The sequence below is a fragment of the Colletotrichum scovillei genome (assembly GCF_011075155.1).
Source record: "Colletotrichum scovillei strain TJNH1 chromosome Unknown Contig00005, whole genome shotgun sequence".
Lineage (NCBI taxonomy): Eukaryota > Fungi > Ascomycota > Sordariomycetes > Glomerellales > Glomerellaceae > Colletotrichum > Colletotrichum scovillei.
In genome coordinates, this window is record NW_023336263.1 from 96412 (window position 1) to 109867 (window position 13456).

A 13456-nucleotide genomic window follows, 5' to 3' on the forward strand; every position below is an offset into this window, starting at 1 on the left:
GTCATCCGGGGACAAGATCATTGTCTGAGTTTATTCACGATCCTGCTCTCTGTTTGTACCAGTCGCCGATTCTATGGAGTCGCGAAAAAGAGCATCATCTTGCAAGAGATGTTCAGAGAGGTCTATGAATAGGTCAGGCAATCAGAGTGATGGAAGAAAGGGGTGTTCGACATACTATCGGAATCACTCCGTCGTGTTTCAATGGCACCGAAGAGCGCGTCCATGTCCTCCAGCTCCCGACCCTTGGTCTCAGGAAAGAACGCATATATGGCCTATAGCATTGGTTAGCGTCTAGGGATTTCATAGGCAATAAGCCCGAGGTCTTCATACCGGAATGCAGATAATGTTTACGACCATGAAAATGAAGTAGATGTTACTGCCCATATATCCGATGCCCGAAGACCACACCATGGTGACGATAGAAGAACCGACGGAGGCACCAGCGGAGGCGAAATTCAAGCCTCGGGCTCGTACAGAGGTGGGAAAGATCTATAGTCACGTCGACATCAGTGATTGCCTCAAGAAACGGAAGAGGGCATCATCAAGAGGTACCTCTGTATTGTAGACCCATGCCGTTGGTCCAAATCCCAAAGAGAAGCCAATGACATATACAAAGATGAAGGCCACGCATATTATGTCGGTGGCTGGGCTTTTTCGCTGAGGATCTAGAAGAGGCACGGCTCCATTGATCTGAGAGAAGCTGATCAGCATTTCCAGTTCTTACGTACGGGTTCCCGTAACCTTTCACCTACCAGCAGCGAGAAAGCCATGATGATACAACCAGCAACGAGGCATTTCCTCCGTCCGAACCGATCAATGATAAACATCTCGAGAACCGTGAAACCTATCTTGACCGTTGATTCAGTAGCGCTGATTAGCAACGCAGTATGGGAGAATATGCCATGTTGCTCCAGTAGCCATGGGAGGAAGTATTTAATGGCAGTAGCACCACAACTTGAAGCCATGAATTGTAGCAGGGTAGCTCGCCAGAGACGATTAAACAGTGGCTTTTGTCGGAACAAAGAAAGCCAGTTGCTGCCGGATTGATGGTACTCGTCGACGCTCTTGATGATGGCTGAGAATTCATGCTCAATTTCATCGTCGTCGAAGCTTCCCTCACGGAGCCAGCGAAGTGTCGAACGTGCCTGGTCTTTCCTTCCATGTTCGACGAGCCAGCGGGGACTTTTTCAGTGTTAGTACAAATAGTCTTCTTTGCATTGGAGTACTGACGTTTCGGGGACCCAAGGCAACCCGAGCCCAAATATCATTGCGGGGATTATCTCCAAGAGGATAGTCAATCTCCAGCCATAGAAAAGGCCTGCATCGGAGGACCAGAATCTCATGAAATATCCAACCCTGTCATCGTTAGATGTTTCTCAGACGGAGGCGACATTGATTTAGCTCACCAGAAGCCCAGCGCTATGCCAGCGATGAAGCCGACGTGGTTCAACGTTACAAAATGGCCGCGCTTGTGTGCCGGCGATATCTCACTAGGAAAGCGATCAGCGCCTACGCATAGAAAATGGGCTCAGAACCTCTTACGCTTGGTATAACGGCACTGAAGTAGACACGACGGCAACTCCAACGCCACTGATGAGTCTTCCAGCAAGCATGGTGCCGCGAGCTGTACTGCCACCACTTGTGGCTTGCAGTATGGCGCCAAGGCAAACGAAAGCTGTTCCCGACAAGGCGGCATACCGACGACCAAGCCAGTCAGTGATCGGATGAGAAATGCAGAGATAACTGATGAAGGTTCCAGTGTAGTAGACGCTGACTACGGTTCCGATCAAGGCGCGTGTTGGCTGATGTAGAGCTTCGCGCCAGCCTGAACTGACTATCACTGAAGACAGTATGCCAATGTTGTATCTGTATTGAGTAATTAGGATCCATTAAGCTCTTCGAACCATTAGATGGCTTAGGGTCACGGTGCTGTTTAAAAAACCCAACGACATGTTGTGTCGTCGATGGCTCGCCATATTTAGTTGGCTAGGTGGAGTGGAGGGCGAACTTACCCCCAGACAGACGCGCCAATGCCGAAAAAGATGCAGAGAAAATAGAGACGGGACTCGCCAGCGGGGAATGAAGCACTAAGCCAGGCCATATTGATGGGCGTAAACTTTGGAGACGCGGTTAGAGGGGTAAGCAGCGGGCGGGCACAGCCGGCGGGAGGTGCGCCTTGCGGCAAGGAGTTGTTATCGATGGCTTGTCAGTATTGAGGAGGGCCTTTGCTGACAACCTTCAATGTAGTTTCAAAACAATTTGAAGCGGGGAGATGAAGCTGGACGGCTACTTAAGACATTATGCAATTCCAAGATGAAGCGCGGGGTCGTTTGGCCGAGACGGGTTGGATCATCTCGTGATTATGTAAGACACGTTCATGAACCACCCGCTAACTGAATTCTACCTTTTCAAAGACAATATCTTGTGCTGCTTGAGTTCTTGGTGAATTTCCTGAAGAATAGTCCTCCTGATCAGCACAAGTGCTGTGATTCCGTTTGACATAGAGAGCAAAGGTTGAATCAATGAAACATTTGGGGACGGTTGAGACCACCAACCCCATGGGGAAGCTGCCCCTCTTCAGCTGATCGATATCCGCTCTTGGAGGTAGAGCGTAGCCGCACACTCTATGCGCCATGATCATGAGAGCGAAAAGTCTACTACATTATTATCTACTTAGTTATTCTGACCTGAGCGTTTTGCCGATCTCAAACAGGGACTCCTTGGATCAGGTGTAAACCACTTAAGGCCTCAAGATTATGTACCGCCACCGATGCTACAGCCAGCTGTTGCCCCAACAGCGGTTCTCATCCGAAGTCATGGCGGCGGATGGCCGCTTATAGCGTATCCATCATTCATACATTAATGTTACAACGTGGCCTTCCCTTCTTGCAAACACACGCTCTATCGAGGCACATACCCCGAGAAGTCGTACATCCCATTATGATCCTGCAGTCCCGAGTTCCAGTCAAGGAATTGCGGTTGCCCATTGGCGTCAATTACTGGCGCATACATGCTCATATTGCTGGGTGATGGCCCTGATGTCGGCACCATGGTGCCATCATGGTAGCCCCAGAGTTGAGCGGCCATCTCCGGCGTCATCCCATTTGCCATTGGCATGAGCTCCGCCTGTTGGTCTAACATTGGCGGCTGCTGAGACAATTGCTGCTGCGACGGTGACTGCTTCTGCACTGGGGGAGAGCCTCCGAGACCAAAGTCGGATGCCGGCAGCTGCTGTTCTATCAGGGGCTGCAGCGTCCTGGGCGGAATAGAGCCTCTGAACTCTTCCGGGGTTGATGACGCCCTTCTGACTGTTCGAACACTGTCGGAGTGGGCGAGCATACCTTGCCCGTCGAATCCGCCTCCAGGGAAGATGGCGACAGACTGGCCATCTTCCGAACCCTCGTCGACGTCTACACCTGAGTCTGGACGAGGGACATTGCGAGTCAAGTGGCGTGGGGCCAGGAGGCGGGACGGTGATGGCTCATTCTTTCGGTTACTTCGGTTCGAATAGGGCATGTTCTGTGCGTTGGCGATGCACTGTTCAATGACCTGGATGAACTGATTGCGATAGATGTTCCCGATGGTCTCCAACGCTTGGGGAGTCATGCCCTTGTTTCGCAGGCTATCCTCGACGTCTTTCAGACTGTTCATGAACTGGTTCTGCAACTCGAAATGCTCGATTACGGGGCAGAAGTCTAGTCGGCGTTAGTACCTTGGGGTTGGAAAAACTGTGTTGGACGGGAGTATATGGCATACCGAAAGGCTGAACCCTGTAGTCATCGTCGTCAGGGAACAACAGGTTCCAGATCTCCTTCCATTGGACCTCTGTGCTCATGCCACTGGCTCGCTTCCTACTGAGAAGCTTCGTCATTGTAGGGCCGTCGATGCCGGACTCTGGGTCGTGGTCGGAAACGTCACACATCTGCTCCTTTGGTAGACGCTGGTGATCCCTGAGATCCTTCTTGCTGGGAAAGTCTCGGTTGCAGCGGTCGCACATGAAGGATGAAGGGTCGTTGCGCTTGTGTTGCTTGACGATGTGTTGCCTAGCAAGCGTTAGAGCACAGCTCGTGAGCTTTCCAAGTGTCGGGTACTCACCTCAGCTCGGCAAACTTGGGGAAGTAAGTCATTGCACACGAGTGGTGCTCTCTCACGTTGAACCTATGGGGGTTCCTCTTGCGAAACGGACAGCTCAGTCGAAGGTCTCCCTCTGCCTCTCGTGGTGTTTGTCTGGCCCTCTTGAACGGCATGCTTGAGTCTCCATCGTCATCCGTCAAGTCATCGCCATCATCATCACCATCTGCACGGCCGGTGTCGCCCTTCTTGCGCTTGCCGTTTTGAGACCCTCGACCTGACCCTGATCTCCGAGCTAGAGGCAGAGAGCCATTAGACGACGTGGATTGAGTGTGGGTTAGTTGTGTTCCGGCGGGGAATCCATTGAATGCAAATCTTCCGATGTCTTGGATAAATCTGAAGACGAAATGGCGGAGGAAGGCGGGTGGCATGGTAACCTCTTCCAGCTCCACACCGTAAGTAACCTGCAAGACATAGTCGAGAACCGCATCGGCTTCTTCATTAGAGAAGTCAATGGGTGTTGGGGTGATGGGCTCCCATGCACGCGAGAGACGATCGGAGCCGGAGTCAAAGCTCATCCTTTCATTGAGGGGCCGGGGTGGCACCCGCTCTTCGCGGGGTGACTCGGGCGTTTCGTCCGGCGACGGCGGCCTATCTTTGGCATAAGTATCGTATGTGGAATAGCACTGCTCTCGCGGACCATAATTTACCTTGGGGTGCCCGCCGTGTGAGGCAAGTCAGTTTGCTCATCTTCATCCGGCTCGATGATGTCCATCCGCGGCAGTGGATCCTCTTTGTGACCCGCGCCGATGGATTCCGGATACGCCGGAAACCTCTCGCCCATGATGGAGTCCACGAACGTCGATCCCGAGTCGCATGATTCTCTGTAACGATGCCCGCTCGTACCGGAACGCGACGCAAGAAACGGTGTCGGTAAGCGCTCAGGGCCATCAATATCAGGAGTCGTAGCCCTTGTAAAGGTCGATGAGGTGGGAGACATGGGCATTGAACATGTCGTCGCTGAGTCGGGGATATGAGTCGAGCTCATGGTCGATGAGGTCGGCGACCGGTCACGAAATGTCTTCCCATAGACACCTGAGATGATCTTCAGGCCCTCGGGGCATTTTTGCTGGTGGTGCACAGGTTGCGACAGGCGAAAGTGGTGTTCAAATGGTGGTGAGTGAACTACTTCCTCGATTTTGGCATGCGAGGCAAAGGTCGAATCCCGGTGACGTGGCTCCCGAGGTCGGATCGGGATCTCGACCGTGAACGACTGCTCGTCGCTCATCGTGACTGATACTCTTTTATCTGCTCGAAATATCGCTGATTCTGAAGTGCTGACGCGTCTTCAGTGAAAGCTGAGCCCGGAATGACACTTGTACCCGATGTACTGGGTTGGCCTTGGCATTCAGTTTTCCGGCTGCCCTTGCTCGAGAATTCCCTTCTCGAAACCCGTCCGTCACTTGTCGTTATGATGGCGATGAGAATAAGGCACTGAAAATCATTAACGAGAGTGATGAAAGAAGACAGAAAAGCGAATGCAATTGAGTCTTGGGATGCGACACTCGAAGAAGGGTAATTCCCCCTCGGTCATGCTGTTGCCTCCAGACTCAGCCCCCCAAACTATGCGGAGTACTTAGAATGCGAACCATCTCAGCATAACAAGGGTGGGCTCAGCTGGAGACTGTGATTGGATCATGACCACGACCGTCGTTGGCGCAAGAAACAAGTTTCTATCATTGGACAATGCGGCCGTGACGGACGAGGATGCCTCCCCTATTTCTGGCGCGCAGCTTGCTGCAGGCCAGCATACCCCCTTAAGAAGAACTGGACCTCTGATTTGCTCGTGGCCGGTGCCGTTCTGCTTCTCTGACAGTGGCGGGCAGGCAGAAACAATGTTTCTGCCAGTGTGTCCTGTTAGGGATATACTCATGATAAACCTGGTCTCGGTTGTAACGGTCCCACGATACATGGTATTTCCCTAACAGCCACGAACGAGATCAGCATGCTTCGTCTCCGGGCGCCGACCCAGGCGTCCGATATATCCCAGCACTGGCACCGTCAGTGCGCCTGTTCGACTGCCAGAACTGGTAATCAGCCCTATGAGGATCACGTCTGTCCAACATTGCGACTCCATTAATGCACGCCATCGCGACTTGGTGGATGTCGACACTCGTCTGGACCTGAAGCGTTCCAGCTTCAGTTGAGATTAGATCGGCCAGGGCTCTCTGGTTGCCCCGTCGCAGGCCGGCCGCCGGTCTTTCGGATTCGCCCTGCCATTGGATAATGGCAACAGTTGGTCCATTGCGCATGCGGAGTGTATCGTCTACTCAATGTCAGAAGCGGAGCTAATATCGATAAGATGCTAAATCAACCTCCTTCGAGCCTCTCTGGTTTTTGGGTATGGAATTGAGCCTCACTAATTCATAATGGTGTTATTATAAGAGCGGGATGGTAAGATGAAGGTCATGAGGGCAACATTGGCCCTTCAATTCGCAAGCGATAGGAAGGCGTAATCGCGCAATCTAACTCCGGATAATTTTCAACTTAACCACCAAAGCCATTGCATCGTGACCAAACCGAGGCCTGTACTTTTCTCTCCAAAATCGGCCGACCGCTACCCCAGAGTCGATCCGAACCGAGCACAAAGCTTGGAACTCTCGAGAAAAATAGTCTAACGAACATGTCACACTCTAAAGCCAGCTCAAGCCAGAGCCTAGCAGAGTATCCCACCGGGTATGAAACACATCAATATTCTGCCTTTGAGCAACCGCACTGACAATGCAATATCGACAGATCTTCCCGTGCCGCTCCCTATAGTGTCGATCGTTTCATGGTCGAGTCATCTTCCTGGACACCATTGAGCCAAAGAACCGGCACTCCCCGCACGACTTACAACGACCTCATGCAATCAGACCTCGACAGCCTGTTACAACAAGCGAAGCAGCGGCCACGGACATTCAATAAATGAAAAACGAGTGAAGGAAGTCAAGAGATTGTACGATACTGTATTACTGCTCGCTCACTCGATCTCCCCAACAAGCATCTCGATTGCAATGCATGTACAAAGGCGTGGAGGATCAAAAGAGGATGATTCCCGCGGGTCCGCTAATGGTAGTGAAAGTATGGGAGCGTTGGGCTTGTTTTGGGTTATGCTGTGTCACTTCGGAGACGCAATGAAGGTTCTTGATGCAGGGCAAGACGATAGAATTATCTTGACTGGTGAGATGGCAGGCCACCTCACCCGGGTATGTAGACTGCTATTTGCAGAATTATGTACGATGAAAGCATATGTGCTATTGACCAAAGGTCCAATATATACGGCGAAGACTCAAAGGAAGTGTTTTTTTACGCATTTCAACTCCATCTCGGATGCAATGCCTACTCTGCTGTGTCTCGAGCAGGAACACGTAGGCATTTGATACCGGATGTGAACCAGCATGCATTTACTGGAAAAGCTCAACGGTGTCGAAAATCTAGGACATGAGTTAGCATAGATATTTATAATCCGAACAATCTCCAGCGAAAACTTACGACGCTGGGGCTCAGGTAAGTGTCACCACTGCTGCCGGAGATGACATTGATGGTGATGGTATTGGCTCCTGAAACGAGGGTGCCGGCAGGGATGCTGACGTCGTAGACCTCGCCGAGGCCGCGGTACGCACCACGAGTAACGCCCCGAGAGTCAATCTTGGTGGGCGCAGCAGGGGCCGGGCCGGTCCAGCTGTTCACCTTGGCCTGGGGGCGGCCACTGGCAAAGGCAAGGGTGGTGGCGATGCGGAGGGTGGCAGCGCCAGGGGCGGAAGCGAGGTTGAACTTGATGGTGACGGGGTTGTTGACGGCGGTGAAGATGGCCATAGGGAAGTCACCGACGGCAGATGTGCCGACGGTGTAGGTAAGGGGACCCCAGCTGCTCATGCGGCTGTCAGAGGGGTGCATGCGGAGCTGCTTGTCGGCGTTGCGGAAGCCGGTAGGCTGGCCATCGTACTCGCCAATCTTCCAGAGGGTGGTGCGGGCAGCGAGGGTGCTGGCGATGTTGGCAGTGGTGGTCTTGCCGGCGGAGACGGTGACGGAGCTGGTGGCCACCTTGAACTCGGTCTGGTAGAGGACCATGGTGTAGGTGCCGGGCTTCATAAGAGGGGAGGTAAAGGCGCCGGTGGACGAGGCGTAGGTCCAGTACTGGGCGTTGGCGTTGTACCAGTGGACAACACGCTGGAAGCTGCCGGTGATGCCCGAAGCGGTACCGGAGACGGTGCCGCGGCCGGAGGCAGCGACGTAACCCTTGAGGCTGAGCTCGCTGAAGAAGTCGTAGTTGAAGTCGGTGTTCTTGGGGATGCCGGAGCGGGAGAAGGACTGGACATAAGGGCCGTGCAGACCCATACGGTAGGCCTCGGTCTGGGCGTGATTGCTGTTCATGTAGTTGTACAGGTTGGTAGAGTCACCAGCGTTGTTGGTGTTGATGTCGCGGAAGAAGGGGCCGCCGGAGGAGAGCTCGAAACCGGTCTTGGGCTCGACGGAGACGCATACGTGGATCTCCTCGGGGCTGGTACCGTAGACACAGCGGACCTTGTCATCGATGAAGCGCTCGCTGGAGTAGAACTTGGATCGGGTCTGGCCACTGACGACGAAGACATCGGAGCCCTCGACGGTGGAGCTGGAGCCGGCGGTGGTGGAAACAACACCGAAGGGGTATTCGCTGGGGAGGGTGTCCTTGTTCAGACGCGAGATCCAGCGAAGCTCACCAATGTCTGGCTCTGCGGTGATGTAGGTCGCCATGTAGATGTTGGCCTCACCCTCTTTGACAATGAGGTAGTGCGTAAGAGTCGAGGTAGTGCAGGTCACCTTGATGACCTTACCGGTGCTGGCTGTGATGGTGGTAGCCTCGACGGTGGCGGTTCCGAGACCAGAGCTGATGTGGCTGCCCTTGCTGGCATACTGGAGCTCATTGCCACGGTACTTGATGGAGTTGATATCACAGCTGGACTTGGAAACTTGGAAGACGAGAGTGTTGGATGAGCCGGCATCGACAACGAAGTTGCTACCCGAGGTGGTAACGCCGAAGGCGGCCAAAGCAGAGGAGGCGAAGGAAAGGATGGTGAAGAAGAAAACCTGAAGAAGAGTGTTCGACGCCATTTTGGCTGTAAAGGGGCTGCCCTTGCCTGGCGAACTAGAGAGAGTGAGAGGACGAAGTTGGAATAAGGTCAAGCAGTCATAGGACAAGAGAGCCTCCTCCTGGGTTTCTAGAACGAGGGTGATCGACTTTGTTATAAAGTCAAGAACAGTTCGTCTGGACTTGGCGCTTGGCACCCGGCCAGCGCACATCTTGGGAGGCCGGGACAAATCCTCGCCATGCTCAGTGCTGAAGGCCCCTTGGTCTCTTTCGCGGGATTCCAACTTCCAAGAGCGGGCGTCCGCCGGAGAGGTTACCTCTTGCAAGGGCTCTCGATAAATTGCAACAGCTTGTTGATTGGCGGAATGATTGTTTCATGGGCCGGCGACCAGGGCTTCCTCGCCGTGGCTGCGCGAGATAGATCACGAAGGGTGAAGCGGAAAGGGTGAGGGACAGGGCTCGAGAAACCAGGGTTTGCCCAAGTCCCGCTCCGGACGGGGGGAGGAAGAGCAGGGAAAAGGCATGATTGATGGGAATTGCGGACGACTTGGCAGGAACCCGCTGCAGCCGTGTGCCGTAGGATTTACATAAGAACGTTGTCTCTGATCTTTGCTCGATTGGATGGCGGATCTGGAAATAAGCATTCGAGGTTACAGTGGCATTTGCAACTCCTAGCTGCTCGCGCTCGCAACAATGATGGCACGGAGAGTGTGATGATTGCGGGGAAGTTCATAACTATTCCAAAGCTCAAGGAAGCTTGCGAGAAGCTAAAGGCAGGCAACTCAACCGAGGAGAATTTAGCTTAAGGTACTTTACTTTGGTGTCAACACCCTGCCGTTAGTTGGACAACATGGGAAGTGCTCCTCTGGCGGGCTGTCGGCGGATTGTCTCCTCGGTCATCTGTATTGTCAAGGTGAGGGGATGACCAGTTGAGGAGATGAAGGGCTGACGGTGAAATTGGTCCGCAGGACAAAAGGAGACATTGCCGGGGGCAGTCCGCTGCAATATGCCCGAGTGAGCCAGGAAAGAGGAAGAATGTTCAGACGAACGGCAGACCCGTTGCATAAGTTACTTTAGCGTTCGCCATGGACATGAAAGCAAAAGACCAGACGAACCAGCAGCAGGCAAGGCGCTGTAAGTCCCGGAATCTCGGGGCATTCTACGGTCTACCCCAGATTCGCACCGGCACAACGTGCAGCTAAGCTGTTGACTCGGTGCTGCAGAGACGGCAGATGAATTGCGGAGACTTGACCTCGGGTTATGATTGCTGCTCAGCTTTGAGCAATGTTGAGTTCCGCAGACATGTGAATGTAACTTCGCATGAAGCTTAAGAGATTGACGAGGCGGTAGACCGGCAAGGGAGCTCGTATATGAGGTTGGCAAGACGCGCAATCCATGCGTGGTTCGTGAGATTGTTGATTTTAAGATTTTAAACGTACGGGGGGACAGAGTCCATCTCGCCTTCGCAAGGTTCCGGCGGCGACAACGAGCCGAATGGCACAGTGAGCCATTTGAAACTCGACAGTGGCTCTTCATTCCTCAGTGCTGGGCACGATGCCCTGTCAATGTGGTTACCTATTGTATAATGTTCGACGTTCAACAGACTCAGTGACAGGGTCTGCCCTCCGTACTCGGTAGAGAGAAGCCCAAAATCCGCTTATTTGCCCGAGGTTCCCAGGGGGGAGAGCTAATCGACAGAGTGGGCGTTGTGGGTTGAAAATCGCCGTGTCGACGCAAGGACCTCTTGGCTCTGTTCGGAAGGTGGGCAGCAATGGCTCCAAAGAATCAGAGATGAATCGGGCATGGAAGTCGGAGTATTGGGGGGGCTCAACGAGTTTGGTGTACTTAGGTTGTATGGAGTAGTGGTGATGTCCCCCGTCAGCATTCTACGGATACACAGGGTGGGCAGACAAAATGAGGGCAGAAATGAGACGGAAAGACGAGAATTGCGGGAATTGCTCCAAGAGTCCAGGAGGCCTGCAGGGGGCCAAAAGACCCGCTGCCGAGCCTCCGTGCTCATCTGACATCACGTGGAGACAAGGGTAGATGGCGAGATACGTACCCTTGGCTAGCTAGGGTTCCCGCTAAGCTTAATCCGTCCAATCGTTTGTGGCGCTCCTATCAGATCCACCAAATCGCATATCGCATCATCTGCGCCACTTTTTTTTAAAAGCCCGTCACTCTTATGGGACTAGTCTGGTTCCTGGGTACCTTACCTTAGTCATAGGCAGTACGTACTGTTTCTCTAGCCATAGCCACGGACTCGACCCTCCGCTCATCAGGTCGGCCATCCCCCGACAGGATGACAACCCGCAAACTCATCCACCAACCCTTTGCAATTTCACTTGCATCTCGACTTCGACTAATACTGTCAAGACCCCGTTTGGCTGTTTATTCTGCAGAACAGGTCCTCGAACGGTCATTGTCTACCGAAATCAGACTGCCACTATTACCTTAACCGCGCCACAGCCGCTACACTTACAGTTCCCGAATCCAAGCATTCGCTCCTGTTTCTTCGTCTCTTACCGATGTTGTCTTTGCATGTAGGAGTGTCGCAGATTGCTTTTCTTTGCCGCAAATTTGCTCTCCGAATGGCACTCGAGTGTCAAATAGCATGAGTCGATATTCGCAAAGGTTAAGGGTATAAACCATGCCGTGGATACTTCACTTCTTTCATTCTTGAATGCCGGCGGCCATCAGAAACACCGGTTGCGCAAGCCGCGGTCTAGTTCCTGATGTTATTTCAAAGCATCAAAGACATTACCTAGTCTTGCTGAGAGCCCCCGACCTAGCCGATACGCCTTGGTCGTGCTGACTACCTTACCTAGGCCAGGCTTGAACTTGGGTCATTGAATGCACTGGTGAACTTAATCAGATATTAGTCTCCGGTCGGGCGTTAATTTCCGTGATTGAGTGGATGGACTGTTTTCCTCACTACCTTAGTCAGTTGAGGTCATTCTGCCTTGCTGTCTTTTTCTTGTTTCATTCATGCTATGACTCTTATCCATATCACTCATTCTTCCAAATCCACATCATTCTCCCTCTTGCTCAGAGTTCGTCGACACAGTGCCTGAGTGCGATATCTTTGTTCGCGAGACCTTGGAAACTTGGGAAATGCCGGGTTTAGGACTTGACACGTCTATGCCAGAGCTGTGTGCAGTACCTTACCTAAGGCAGGCAAGCTCGCCATCTCCTTTTCTAATGAGCAAGTCTTCGGTAGTTCCTTCCTACTGACTTGGACAGCTTTATATGCTCAACAAGTGAGACCGTCTTGACAGCTGATCCGTATTGTGCGCTGCACCCTCGGTACAGAGTCAAGCCGCGCGTTGGCAGTGCACAATGTGCCAGTATTGGACAGCTTAGTGATGAAATCTTATCATTGCGGCGTCCCCTATCTTTAGGATCATCTTTGGAATTGCGATTTGCCTCGGCGTAACTATCAAGGCCTACCGTTCTACCTGCCCCGGATATAATACTTGCCCCAATCCATCTGGCTACTGGAAGGCGTTTGTCATGGCGTCAGGATGCGTAGCGTCCGCACGGTCTTATCGCTGCATGTACCTCTAACGCCACGAGGATAGCTTCACATAAATCGTGTCGCGGAACCAGTGTAATTGGTCGTCGGGCAAATACACCCAACTTTCTCACCCGAGTCTCATTCGTTCTTGAACCATTATGAACCTTTGCTTTCGATCCATGCGTGCTGTCAAATGTTCTCAGCGTCCTAGGCAAAAATGTTCCAGAGGCTCTCCATGAGCTTCCAACAGGTACCTGCCTTGGGCAGGCAAGGAGACTGCTTACAATTCTCTTACCTATGCCTAGACGCCCTACCCTAGGTAGCCAATCCATTGCCGCCAGATTTCTGTCGATCGACTGGAGTAAGTCTGAGTAACGTTTCACGTAACGAGCTCGCTCGATGGACGGTCCTCATCGCGAGGGATCTTCTTGTTAGCTTCTTCATTCATTTTCCTATCGGGAAAGAATGTCACTGTTTCTGCAGGTGCACAACGTCTGGAACACTTACATGTACTTTTGAATAAAGTGGATGGAGTGCAAATCGGGCACATCAATCCGTATTTGTTGATTCCCACGCTGGCACCATATCATTTTTCATTGAACCAAGTATCCGTGGCCCGACTGTCCCTAATGCGGCAACTCTGAGAACATAGGTGGATTGTGTAGAAGGGAATCAGTCTGAGCAGGCATACCAACGAAATTGAAGCCAGTCGTGGTTGTGACAAATCCTAGAAGTGCCGACCTACCCATGTAGAGGAC

The 13456-nt window shown here is 52.6% G+C and overlaps 3 protein-coding genes across 3 annotated transcripts; all 3 read right to left on the reverse strand.

Annotated features, from left to right (window-relative positions):
- Positions 1 to 30: 30 nt before the first annotated feature.
- On the reverse strand, positions 31 to 2279 carry HER10_EVM0002737 (uncharacterized protein; the record flags this gene model as incomplete). Its single annotated transcript, XM_035472437.1, has 9 exons — positions 2013 to 2279; positions 1543 to 1866; positions 1407 to 1490; positions 1231 to 1356; positions 753 to 1182; positions 553 to 690; positions 331 to 489; positions 176 to 272; positions 31 to 122 (listed from the first exon to the last, which is right to left on the reverse strand). Exons 1-9 carry the CDS (start codon positions 2099 to 2101, stop codon positions 31 to 33), a joined length of 1539 nt encoding a protein of 512 aa, XP_035333810.1. The 5' UTR covers positions 2102 to 2279.
- A 366-nt stretch (positions 2280 to 2645) lies between these two features.
- Positions 2646 to 5695, reverse strand: HER10_EVM0001464 (uncharacterized protein). Its single transcript, XM_035471209.1, has 4 exons — positions 4782 to 5695; positions 4096 to 4722; positions 3757 to 4043; positions 2646 to 3695 (listed from the first exon to the last, which is right to left on the reverse strand). Exons 1-4 carry the CDS (start codon positions 5357 to 5359, stop codon positions 2902 to 2904), a joined length of 2286 nt encoding a protein of 761 aa, XP_035333727.1. The 5' UTR covers positions 5360 to 5695; the 3' UTR covers positions 2646 to 2901.
- A 1822-nt stretch (positions 5696 to 7517) lies between these two features.
- On the reverse strand, positions 7518 to 9204 carry HER10_EVM0007417 (rhamnogalacturonase; the record flags this gene model as incomplete). Its single annotated transcript, XM_035476974.1, has 2 exons — positions 7518 to 7547; positions 7606 to 9204. The coding sequence occupies 2 exons, from the start codon at positions 9202 to 9204 to the stop codon at positions 7518 to 7520; spliced, it is 1629 nt and encodes a 542-aa protein (XP_035334112.1).
- Positions 9205 to 13456: the final 4252 nt, after the last annotated feature.

Bases quoted from the DNA above. Each gene is read 5' to 3' on its own strand.
- HER10_EVM0001464 (XM_035471209.1), bottom strand. From the start codon at position 5,359: ATGAGCGACGAGCAGTCGTTCACGGTCGAGATCCCGATCCGACCTCGG. The intron at 4,044-4,095 runs GTGAGTACCCGA...AACGCTTGCTAG, and splicing joins CCCAAGTTTGCCGAGCTGAG to GCAACACATCGTCAAGCAAC. The intron at 3,696-3,756 runs GTATGCCATATA...AACGCCGACTAG, and splicing joins CTACAGGGTTCAGCCTTTCG to ACTTCTGCCCCGTAATCGAG.